This window comes from Sturnus vulgaris, chromosome 6 (assembly GCF_052056855.1).
Source record: "Sturnus vulgaris isolate bStuVul1 chromosome 6, bStuVul1.hap1, whole genome shotgun sequence".
In the NCBI taxonomy this organism is placed as follows: Eukaryota; Metazoa; Chordata; class Aves; order Passeriformes; family Sturnidae; genus Sturnus; species Sturnus vulgaris.
The window spans coordinates 565,994-578,378 of record NC_142248.1 but is presented as its reverse complement, the minus strand read 5'-3'; the positions used below and the strand labels follow the sequence as shown (position 1 = coordinate 578,378).

Below are 12,385 nucleotides of genomic sequence, written 5' to 3'. Positions count from 1 at the left end.
GAAAACTGCCAACAGTACAGTCTTGTGGCTAGAGAGTAGAATTGGTGATACTTTATTTTTATCCATTATTGTCATGCACAGAGGAACTAAATATTTTGTTCCATTTCAGAACAGTAACCATTCCTTTTCTTTGGCTTTCTGCTGGGCATCAATCCTACAGGTGTATTTACTTTTCCCCTTTATAAAGAATGATATAGCAAGCATGACTGATAAACTACAAGAGGAAATACAAGCTCTAATGTGAGACAAAACTATTGCTAAAAAACCCATTTCTGCTGTAAATATCAGCTGCGTGACCCAATGTGAACACCTGAAATGTAGCTCCATGTATTCTTTACAGGAAAATCCCCATATTCATGAAAGTACATCTCATAGGATGCAGATAAATTAATCTAAATTTTTATTTAAGGACTCTGTGTGATCTTGCAGCCTAATCAAAAAGAGAGATTCTGTAAAAATTTTTATCCTAATATATTTCTTATCCTCTGAAATAGAAAATAGAGAAAGGTTGTCTCTCCTCATGGCTAAGTGAAAGACAGAAATGAACAAGGAAAAAGAATTCACATCTCTCTAATTTGTGAGCTCCCTATAAAAAGAAAATATATTACTCAATTTTATCTCAGTTACAAGAATCATTAGCACTTTTGTATGCAAGCAAAAGGCAAGAAGTCCAAAGTGTTATTTCAGATAGTGCCCTCTGCATTTCCCATATGTTTCCTTTAAAAAAAAAAATTCTCTTGCTGAATTGAATCTCCATGGTGTAACTCTCCTGAGGTGTAAAGTCTGTCACTCCCTTCTCTGAAATATTTGCTTGCACATCTTCATTGTTGGAGGGTGAATCCTTGGTGATGGTGCAGTGAGACCTGCAGCTCCAGCAACATCACAACCCACTAAATTCCAGACAGAAAATCACTGGGCTTTGCTGCCCACTGCACCCACTCAGTACAATCAGCCCAGTGCTCACATAAAGGAAACCTGCTGGGCTCAAGCAGCAAAACACAGACCACTGGAGAAACCTCAACAACTGAAAGCTCATGTAAAACAATAGAGAAAAACAGAGAGCAGAGAAACATGGGATGCAGCTTATGGACACAGACCTGTGGTTTATCTCTGGTGACAGCAGCATTGTTCAGAGGAACAGGAGAAGGTAGGGAGAAGCACACAAGGCTCAGAGGAAAACAAGGCAGAAGAAGCAGCAAAGGAATGAAAGCAGAGCCTGCCATAAGAAATGGCAGCTGAACATGAAGAATAACAGGTCCTTCTTGCAGGAAATATGAGGAAAACAAAGAGACAAGGCAACTCCATGGGGACGGGAAAAGAAATGAAAGGAGAAAAAGAGGAGTAAGACTAGACAAACCCCCAGACTCCCTGCAAGAAAGTCCTTGACTGAAGCAGTAAAGTCTGTTGGTTTAAAAGAGATATTCTCTCCTTCACCAATCCTTTAGCCTATGTTCTTCCTCTGCAATACTGACGGCTATAGCCCTCACTGATACCAGTGCTGGAGGTTACCTGGGAGAACTGTTCAGTAGAACAGAAGATCCATCATGGCTCAAGGCACTTGTTCTGCTGAGCCCAGCAAAGGCTGCCAGCAGGGACCAAGGAGAAAGAAGGTGATGGGAGAAGCTGAGGAAGAGAAAAATTCTTCCAGCCACCTCCTCCACACTGAAACCCTCAACTTTCTCTGGTTTCTAAAATATTACAGCACTGAAATACCACTGTGAGGGAGTCAGTAACTTTTTTAGCATTGAAAATGCTGGTAAGAACTGAAGAAAGAACTGGGAAAACTTCTAAGCCATAGCTCTCCCTCACCTCAAAGCAAGGGGAAGTTAATACAGGCTGGAAAATAAGCCCTTCAGGTCTCAATGATGGCAGAAGTGAGCTATTTATTTGCAACTTATTTGTACAGACTGTACTTACGGGCAGTCAGCTGTTCAGCAGTCCCTCCAGGTTTGGAATGTATGAGATTTTAGGTGTCTCATTTTAAATTGTTTTCAATTTGATTACTGAAAGGTTGTTGGAGCTTCCAGCAGCCTCAGTGGCAGCCAGCATTAGTCAGCACTGCTGAAAATAGGCTCCCCACTGCCTTACAGTAGACACAAACAAAATACCTGCAAAATCAGAGGCCCTTGAAACCTTTGCACTTAAAGACAATTAGCTCAGGAAACCCAGACCTGGTTCTGCACTGTATCTGCAAAGCCCAGAGAGTCTGTTGGGTGCTATGTCTATATGAGCAGGGAAGCCTTTTGACAGATGCTCTGCTCTTCCTCCAGATATCTATGTTTTGAGACCTCACAACGGTGCTGTGAGGTTTGACTATTTAGCACTGACATGGCAGCTGCAGATGACAGCTCTAGAAACTTGAGACTGCCCCCTGAAGCAAATGTTTACAGAACAGAACAGAAGGATTGTCTGCAGACTGCAGTCAAGGGAAAGCTTCAATGTTTACTGTAAGCAACAAATTCTGAAACAATAAAATGAGCTCTTTTTCCTTCAAGAGAATGCTTAAAGCCAGTCTGCCATTCACTGCAACCTGTCAAGATTCCTTGTTCTTGTAGTGCTTGTAGATATTTACAGAATATTAACTACAGAAATTTTGCTCTTGTAATATTTATCCTGAGCTCTAAATCTGAACAGGAAAACCTGCCATTAAACATCTGCAAATGGGGACAGTAAATTTAAAGTAAATTTTTCGCTTAGGGTGAAACACATCAAGTGACTTGAAGTGGATGTGCCTGAAAATATTATAGTAATTTTTTTAATGTAAGGCCATGCAGCACTCAAACAGTTACAGTTTTCCCATTTTCATGCCCTCCATTTCCACTTAAAGCCATGGCAATGAAAAATAACCGCATCATGGAAGCAGCACTGTCTGGGATCCAGTACTACCTGTGTTGCAGCAGCTTTCTCTTTCACATTCTTGTTTCTCTGTTTCCTGGCAGCATGCTAAAATATCTACTTGCAGTCAGGCACCTGAGGCTGGCTACCTTGTGCACTGACACACCAGAAACCAACCTGGGCTGAGAGGGTAGATGTCATTGTCGGCCCCGAAGAACAGATTGCGCGTCAGCTTGCGAGGATCGACCTTCTGAGGGGTGGATGAGGCCGGACAGAGGGAGAACCTGCGACGAAGAAAGTTCTCCTCCTTCATGGCATGAGTTGTGGGGGTTTTCTGAAAAAGAAAGATAGAGATTACCGTTAATTTCAAGACACAGGAAATCAAAGTTTTCACACCTAGATGGCTCTGCTGCTTCAAAGCCATCTAATCCCATGCAGAATAACAGATCTTTTTACAGAGTGCCAGAAGGTTATGCAGGGGAAAAAAAACCCCAAAACTATATTAGTTTGAAGATACAATTACTGATTTGCTGACTCTCAGTATTTGTAAACTGCAGGGAACCAGAACACTATTCCTCAGTGAATCCAGGCAGTATAGTATCTTCCTGCCTACAAAGATCTGTCAGGGTAAGAGCCACTCACTGGGTCCATTCAGTGCCTAACATTCAGTACACAGTGCCTGAAACTCTTTTTTTCTTTTTTTTCTTTTTTTTTAAAGGCTTTTGAGTCTCATAAATGCAACTCCACTGGTGTCAGCAGAGTTACACCATCTCCACACAAATCAACGTTAATCTCAGCAGCATGGAAGAAGACCAGCTGCACTGGCTGCAGGGAACAGCAAGAGATCACACCAGTCACTCCCACTCTTATTTCCTATTACAGCACATAAAAATGATTTAGGTTTCTTTAAAATGGCATTAAGATCAGCCTTGCAGTCTGATCAGTAAGATAACCACTGCTGCTCTGTGAGGGTAAAGACCAGCAATTGTGTCCCCAAAAGCCTCCCTGCATCCCTGTACTGGTGGTGTGTGTTGGTTTGAAAGTAAAACCAGTGCGAGACTCCAAGTCAGTAATACAATTTAATAGGAGAAAAGAGAAAAAAATAAAATACATGCAATAATATAAAAGAAACAACCACCAACACAGTCAGAAATACAACCTGACACCCTGTCAGTCAGGGTGTTGGTAGCAGTCCGTATAAATGGTGGCTGCAGTCCTCCTGGATGACAGATGTGGTTCTGTTGAAGCAGTGCTCCTGTAGAAGGTGCAGTTTTCCTCCGAAGATCCAGCGATGATGTGGAAAAAGGTCCGACTTTCCTCTGGGATCCAGTAGAAAGGTCTGCCCTCGGGTCCCAAACCCCAGTTTTTTATCTAGGTAGGAAAGGCTTGGCTCCTGCCCCTGGTTGGGGCATCTCCCAATGGGGTGATGTAATCTTATCAGTCACACAATAGGACTTAATGGCCCATTAACAGAATATATCTTCTGGAGGAGGGATGGGTTGTGAATAGATAACGATGATCATCCCCCCATCTTATCAGATGGCACATCAGCAGAGGATATCTCCCACAGAGATAAGGATCACCACCCCTCCCACATTTTAACAGATGGTGATAGAATACACATTTTTGCATTGTACCCCAGGACATAATCCACCCCTTATTCTATTACCATCTACATCACACCCAAACCAATACCCTCTTACAGATATATAATACAAAATGAAACCTTACATACAGTTCTCACTAAAAATTAGGTCTCTTTGCGGTACACAACGGGTTTCCCCATCTTTCTGCATTACCCACCAAGTGTAACCAGGTCCTTGAGCAAAAACAATCCCACGGATTGGTTTGCCTTTGCCTGTGGTGGGATTAATCCAAACAGTCTTTCCTAAAATACCTTTCATGTGTACCACTGGGACCTTGTCCCCATCCACTGTGTGCAGGGGTTCAGAGTGGGCAGGACCGGCTCGATTGATGGACCCTCGAGTGTTAACCATCCAGGTGGCTTTGGCCAAGTTCATTTCCCAATTTCTGAAGGTTCCACCACCAAGTGCTTTCAAAGTAGTCTTAAGGAGTCCATTACACCGTTCAACTTTCCCGGCAGCTGGCGCATGGTAAGGAATATGATATATCCATTCAATGCCATGTTCTTTGGCCCACGTATTGATAAGACCGTTCTTGAAATGGGTTCCGTTGTCTGATTCAATTCTCTCAGGGGTACCATGCCTCCAAAGGACTTGTTTTTCTAGGCCCAAGATGGTGTTCCGGGCAGTGGCATGAGGCACAGGGTAGGTCTCTAACCATCCTGTGGTTGCTTCCACCATGGTCAGTACGTAGCGTTTGCCCTGGCGGGTTTGGGGAAGGGTGATGTAGTCAATTTGCCAGGCTTCCCCATACCTGTACTTTGACCATCGTCCACCATACCACAGAGGCTTCACCCGCTTGGCCTGTTTGATTGCGGCACAGGTCTCGCAGTCGTGGATGACCTGTGAGATACTGTCCATGGTAAGGTCCACCCCTCGGTCACGGGCCCATCGGTACGTCGCATCTCTCCCCTGATGACCAGAGGCATCATGGGCCCAACGAGCTAGGAATGATTCTCCCTTGTGCTGCCAGTCTAGATCCACCTGTGATACTTTCACTTTGGCAGCTCGGTCCACCTGCTCGTTGTTGTGATGTTCTTCATTAGCCCGGCTTTTGGGTACATGTGCATCCACGTGTCGAACCTTTATGGTCAGTTTCTCTATTCGGGCAGCAATGTCCTGCCAAATCTCAGCTGCCCATATGGGTTTCCCTCTGCGTTGCCAGTTGGCCTTTTTCCAGCGATCCAGCCAACCCCACAGAGCATTAGCTACCATCCATGAGTCAGTGTAGAGATAGAGCCTTGGCCACTTCTCTCGTTCAGCAATATCCAAAGCCAACTGGACGGCTTTTAGCTCTGCGACCTGACTCGATCCACCTTGTCCCTCGGTAGCTTGTGCAACTTGTCGTGTGGGGCTCCATACTGCAGCTTTCCATTTCCGGTTAGTGCCTACAATTCGGCAGGAACCATCAGTGAAGAGGGCATATCGTCTTTCAGCCTCCGGTAGCTCATTATATGGTGGGGCTTCCTCAGCACGTGCCACTTGTTCCTCTTCTTCTTCAGAAGACAATCCAAAAGTCTCACCTTCAGGCCAGTTTGTAATTATTTCCAGAATCCCAGGGCGATTTGGATTCCCAATACGGGCGCGCTGAGTGATGAGGGCAATCCACTTGCTCCATGTGGTGTCAGTGGCGTGATGTGTGGAAGGCACCTTTCCCTTGAACATCCAGCCCAGCACTGGTAGTCGGGGTGCCAGGAGGAGTTGTGTTTCTGTGCCAATCACCTCTGAGGCAGCTTGAACTCCTTCATAGGCGGCCAAGATCTCCTTCTCTGTGGGAGTGTAGTTGGCTTCAGATCCTTTGTAGCTTCTGCTCCAGAATCCCAGTGGTCGACCCCGAGTCTCACCAGGCACCTTCTGCCACAGGCTCCAAGACAAACCATGGTTCCCGGCTGCAGAGTAGAGCACGTTCTTCACATCTGGTCCCGTCCTGACTGGGCCAAGGGCTACTGCATGAGCAATCTCCTGCTTGATCTGGGCGAAGGCTTGCTGCTGCTCAGGGCCCCAGTGGAAATCGTTCTTCTTGCGGGTAACCAGGTAGAGAGGGCTCACAATCTGACTGTACTCAGGAATGTGCATTCTCCAAAAGCCTATGGCACCTAGGAAGGCTTGTGTTTCCTTCTTGTTGGTAGGTGGAGACATAGCAGTGATCTTATTAATTACCTCTGTTGGGATCTGACGACGTCCATCTTGCCACTTGACTCCTAGAAACTGAATTTCCTGAGCTGGTCCCTTAACTTTACTTCGCTTAATGGCAAAACCAGCTTTCAGCAGAATCTGGATAATCTTCTCTCCTTTCTCGAAGACTTCCCCTGCTGTGCTGCCCCATACAATGATGTCATCGATATACTGTAGATGTTCGGGGGCCTCACCCTTCTCCAGTGCAGCCTGGATCAGCCCATGACAGATGGTGGGACTGTGCTTCCACCCCTGGGGCAGACGATTCCAGGTGTACTGCACACCCCTCCAGGTGAAAGCAAACTGAGGCCTGCATTCTGCTGCCAGAGGAATGGAGAAAAATGCATTGGCGATATCAATAGTGGCATACCACTTTGCTGCCTTGGACTCCAGCTCGTACTGCAGTTCCAGCATGTCCGGCACAGCAGCGCTCAGCGGTGGAGTCACCTCATTCAATGCACGATAGTCTACGGTCAATCTCCATTCTCCTTCAGATTTACGCACAGGCCAGATGGGGCTGTTGAAGGGTGAGTGGGTTTTGCTGACCACCCCTTGGCTCTCCAGTTTACGGATCATTTCATGGATGGGAATCACTGAGTCTCTGTCAGTACGGTATTGCCGGCGGTGTACTGTTGTTCTGGCGATTGGTACCCGTTGCTCTTCAACTCTCAGTAGTCCCACAGCAGAGGGGTCATCTGCAAGACCAGGCAAGGTGCTCAGTTTTCTAATGCCGTCTGTCTCTACAGCAGCTATCCCGAAAGCCCAGCGATATCCTTTTGGGTCTTTGAAGTATCCATTTCTAAGATAGTCTATGCCAAGGATGCATGGGGCCTCTGGGCCAGTCACGATGGGGTGTTTCTGCCACCTGTTCCCAGTTAAACTCACTTCGGCCTCCACTACAGTCAGCTGCTGGGATCCTCCTGTTACCCCAGAAATAGAGATGGATTCTTCTCCTACATACTTTGATGGCATCAGAGTACACTGGGCGCCGGTGTCAACCAAAGCCTTATGTTTTTGTGGGTCGGATGTGCCAGGCCATCGGATCCACACAGTCCAATAGATCCGATTATCCCTCTCCTCTACCTGGCTAGAGGCAGGGCTCCTCTATTCCTGATCCTGGTACACGTTGCTCTCTCCCTGTAAATAGGTTCTTGAGGTTCCTTCAAGAGGATCAGTCATATCATCATTCTGATACTGTCTGGAGTTCTGTACACGAGAGACTGGAGCAGCATTGACTCTAGATGAACTTCTTGGGGTAGGTGTCCCTCTTTTCAGCTCACGTACCCGGGCTGCTAAGGAGGAGGTGGGTTTTCCATCCCACTTCCTCATGTCTTCTCCATGCTCCTGAAGGAAAAACCAGAGGTTACCTCGTGGAGTGTGTCCTCTCTCCCTGCCTGAGGAACGCCGGCTCCTAATGGCAGAAACTCTTGTTGGTTCAGGAGAGATCTGGTAGTTGTTTTCCTTAAGTTCTTTTTTTAGTTTCTGATGGCCCTCTTCAATCAGGCTTCGGACTTGCTCCACCAGCCGTGTTTCCACGGATGAGACATGGGTACGAAATGGGGCTGTGACAGTGTCCTCATAAATTCTTAGTTTATTGGCCAAGACGCCTACCATGTCCTCACCTTCCCTCCACTGCAGCGTTGCCAGGTAACGGGAATACATCTCTGGTCCAAGTCGTGCAAATCTCAACCACATCTGTGACGTGCACCGGACACAGTCTGGGCTCTTAGGAAATCTCTCATCTTCTGAGAAAATGATCTCCAGCACGGCCAATTCCCTCAGGCATCGGATACCTTGTTCTATTGTGCTCCATTTTCCTTGGTGCACCTGAAGATCTTCTTTACAAAGGTATCTGTCCTTCACACTTGTCAGCAGTCGCCGCCAGAGGCTGAGAGTTTCTTGGGTTCTCCCAATCCCCTGGTCAATGACCACATCCCGGGACAGAGATCCCAGTTGCCTGGCCTCACATCCATCCAGAATGGTGTCATTGGCTGCAGCGTCCCAGATGCGGAGCAGCCAGGTCAAGATGGACTCATTTGTCTGGCGGGTGAATTCCCTCCGCAGGTCACGCAGCTCACCCAGGGATAGAGAGCGAGTGATGATCTCTGGCTCTGTCACTTCTGCTGGGTGCGAAGGTCCTGCCACGTCCTCGTCAGTCACTATGCGAACTGATTTGCTCTTTGATTTCTTCTTCTGAACGGGCGCAACTGCTACTGGTCTAGGCTGTTCTGGCTCAGTGATGGTTTGTGTGGAGATGCTGATGGTGCTTCTGGCTTTTTTCTCCTCTGTGGCAGACTGCATAGACACGGACACCGTTGCTTTGCTTTTGGCTTTTTCCTCCTCTGTGGCAGTCTGCGTAGACACGGACACTGTTGCTTCGCTTTTGGCTTTTTCCTCCTTTGTGGCAGTCTGCATAGACACGGGCACTGTTGCTTTTTGTTTGGTTCTTCTCCTCTTTGTGACATTCTGTGCAGTCGTGGACGAAGTTGATTTGTTTCTTTTTTCCTCTTCCTCAAGAATACGCATCAATACGCCATGTAGTGTTCTGTTTCTAAGCATGTTGTAGGCTGTAAAGGCTGTGCAGAGGAGACAAAGCAGAACTAACAACAATATTGTGCTGTCCTTAGCATCCAGCGGGAACTCAACATTTCCAAAAACTACTGTATCAGGCCGGAAAGATTGGAAAAAATCATCCTTTACCCCTCCCCCCAAGGGCTGGGTGTGATTGTTAAAACCCCGGATGTAGCAACCTAGACTAGGACAAGCAAACAAAGTCGAGTATATATTCCGGATTATGTTCATTGCCTCAGAGGTTATCATGCAGTAGACATAATAGGCCAGTAAAGCAATTTTTATACCATATCCTGGTCTACACAGGAGCATTACAGCTGGCAGATAGTTCCCCATGTGTGGAAAAATATAGAGAGCAAGATATAAAACCCATGTAAGCATGTTGAGAATCATGGTGAAAACAAAATTGTAATACTGACTTTCCTCAGCACCCTTCGTGCCCCACGTTGGGCGCCAATTAATGTGTTGGTTTGAAAGTAAAACCAGTGCGAGACTCCAAGTCAGTAATACAATTTAATAGGAGAAAAGAGAAAAAAATAAAATACATGCAATAATATAAAAGAAACAACCACCAACACAGTCAGAAATACAACCTGACACCCTGTCAGTCAGGGTGTTGGTAGCAGTCCGTATAAATGGTGGCTGCAGTCCTCCTGGATGACAGATGTGGTTCTGTTGAAGCAGTGCTCCTGTAGAAGGTGCAGTTTTCCTCCGAAGATCCAGCGATGATGTGGAAAAAGGTCCGACTTTCCTCTGGGATCCAGTAGAAAGGTCTGCCCTCGGGTCCCAAACCCCAGTTTTTTATCTAGGTAGGAAAGGCTTGGCTCCTGCCCCTGGTTGGGGCATCTCCCAATGGGGTGATGTAATCTTATCAGTCACACAATAGGACTTAATGGCCCATTAACAGAATATATCTTCTGGAGGAGGGATGGGTTGTGAATAGATAACGATGATCATCCCCCCATCTTATCAGATGGCACATCAGCAGAGGATATCTCCCACAGAGATAAGGATCACCACCCCTCCCACATTTTAACAGATGGTGATAGAATACACATTTTTGCATTGTACCCCAGGACATGGTGCTTTGCTCTTTACCACTGCTTGGCTAACATATTAGACCATCCTGGCTGGAGTTAAAGGGGTTTTTTATACCCATCCAACAACCAGTTCTTTCTTACCCTTTACAAACAGATACTATGACTGTCTCCTTCCCAAGTTACAGGCTTTATTCTCTCTCCATGTGCAGCCAGAGGCAGGGCTCTGGATAGCAGTAAGAAGTGTTAACCCAGCTTTTGGGTGGGTATCCCTCACCAGAAGCTCTGCTGCTTCTCTTGGGGACTGAGGTAAGGAAAATCCTTTAAGGATAGTATGTATTTCCTGAAAAGCATCTCCAAGTTTTCCCATCTATTTTAGGCCACTGGGAAAATAAAGAAGAAAGGTTGCCCAGCGTCACAGTGCAGTTTGGAAGGGCAGGACCAACATGCTCCTAGGGTGACTCTGATGGCACAGGTGGGAAATGGGCTGGGAAAAGGCTAGAAGACTCTGACCTTCCTTTGCTGTTCCCTGTGCTTGTGCTGCCCAAATGCTCCAATTCCATGGGGAACATTCAAGAGTCTCTTGGAGCTCAGGCTTCATGGCCAAGACACCACATGAGGGGATGTCATGAATGTGTCCCAGCATGAGAAAGTCCCCTTCTGTGTTTTATCTGGGCTCTGTACCTCCACCTGCCCTGCCAATCCCTGTAGATGACAGGCCCAATGTTTCATTCAGGCTTTACAATTTTTAAAAATTTATTTGCCCAGCTGCATCAGCTTTATAAACTAGCTGCTGTATAGAAGGCAAGCGAGAATCTGCTCCTTCTTTCCTGCAAGAGAAGGCCTCAGTGCCCAAGAGCTTAATTTGATCTAAACTAGGCTGGACTCCAGCAATGTGCATGGAAACCAAAATCACTTGTAGCAACAGGTCTTTCTGAACCCAGCTCAGCATGGGATGTGTGAGACATCAGAGTCTATAACATCCAACAACAGGCTAATGGGTGTCACAGGGCAAGCTGGCTTGTACTGGGCAGTTAATCTGACCACTGATAAGAGAAGCAGCCTGGCTTAATAGACAGGCCCCCAGAGAAAAGAGATAGCACAGAATTGGAGACAGACAAGGATGTGACCCAATGAGCTCCAGCCCAAGCTGCAGAGAGCTGCTGACCAGAAAGCTGAGCAGCCTGAACTTAGAACCAATCACGGGCTTACCCGGGAACATTAAAAAGGGTATTTAAGGTGAAGTCGGAGGGGAATAAAGGCTTTTTGTCACATGGACCACAGAGTACATGGTCTTCTGTTTCAGGCACTGGACCAGTCGCAGTAACAAATGGGTAGCAGGTGGGGCTAGCCCAAAAATGGGACTCCCCCAGGCTAGCAGCTGCCATTTGAAAGTGATATTTTTCCCCTGTTGGATCTGCATCATCCGTGGAGGATGAAACAAGGTCTGTGCAGTGATTGCCAAGAACTCCAAAATCCTCGTGTGTCAGAGTGGCCCCCACCATGAAGTGGTGTAAGACAGCACACTCTGAGCAGAAGAACTTCCCTGCAAGCCCTTCACACAGCTCTTGGTGAAAGGCTTTGCACTCGAGCTTCAGGACACGCACGCTGCAGGGCAATGTTTCAGGCCGATGATGTGTGATGGCAGCTAGGTGAAATGAGGTGTCTGCAGCTTTGCACTTCCTGCTGCCCCGCCTCCTGTCAACTCAAACCGCTCTGCAAACACATCCAAGCTCAAATATCATATCCATATTCCAGAATATTCCAAATATCATATCATCATGCAGGTTCCCACCGCAGCCAGTTCCCTCGCATCTCCGAGGCAGCAAGCAACATAGCTAATGTAACAATGTAAATAAATCTCTGTTTGCTTAGAAACTCATGATTGCATACAGCTGGGTGGAGAGAAGATGAAAAAACTTAACTGCTAACTTTAAAAAAAGAAAGGAGAGAGAAGAGGAAAACACAGCCAGCTACATGTCTGAAAGCAAAGTATTTAAAAATAATCCAGGTCTAAATAGCTAGGTTTGGAATGCTAACAGTGAGCTATTTTTTTCTCATTCGCAGAAAGGCAGTCTCAACTCTCTACCTCTAGAACTGCTCATAAGTGGCTCAGAACAAAAG

At 46.5% G+C, this 12,385-nt stretch overlaps 1 protein-coding gene across 6 annotated transcripts in view; it reads right to left on the bottom strand.

Annotated features, from left to right (window-relative positions):
* The window catches only part of OSBPL5 (oxysterol binding protein like 5), a 180,874-nt gene that overhangs the window by 56,908 nt on the left and 111,581 nt on the right, over positions 1–12,385 (bottom strand). For all 6 annotated transcript variants that reach the window (XM_088166639.1, XM_014887298.2, XM_088166642.1 and 3 more), the window contains exon 2: positions 3,013–3,169. In XM_088166639.1, the coding sequence (XP_088022765.1) occupies positions 3,013–3,169 (157 nt within the window). The remainder of the gene's footprint in view (positions 1–3,012; positions 3,170–12,385) is intronic.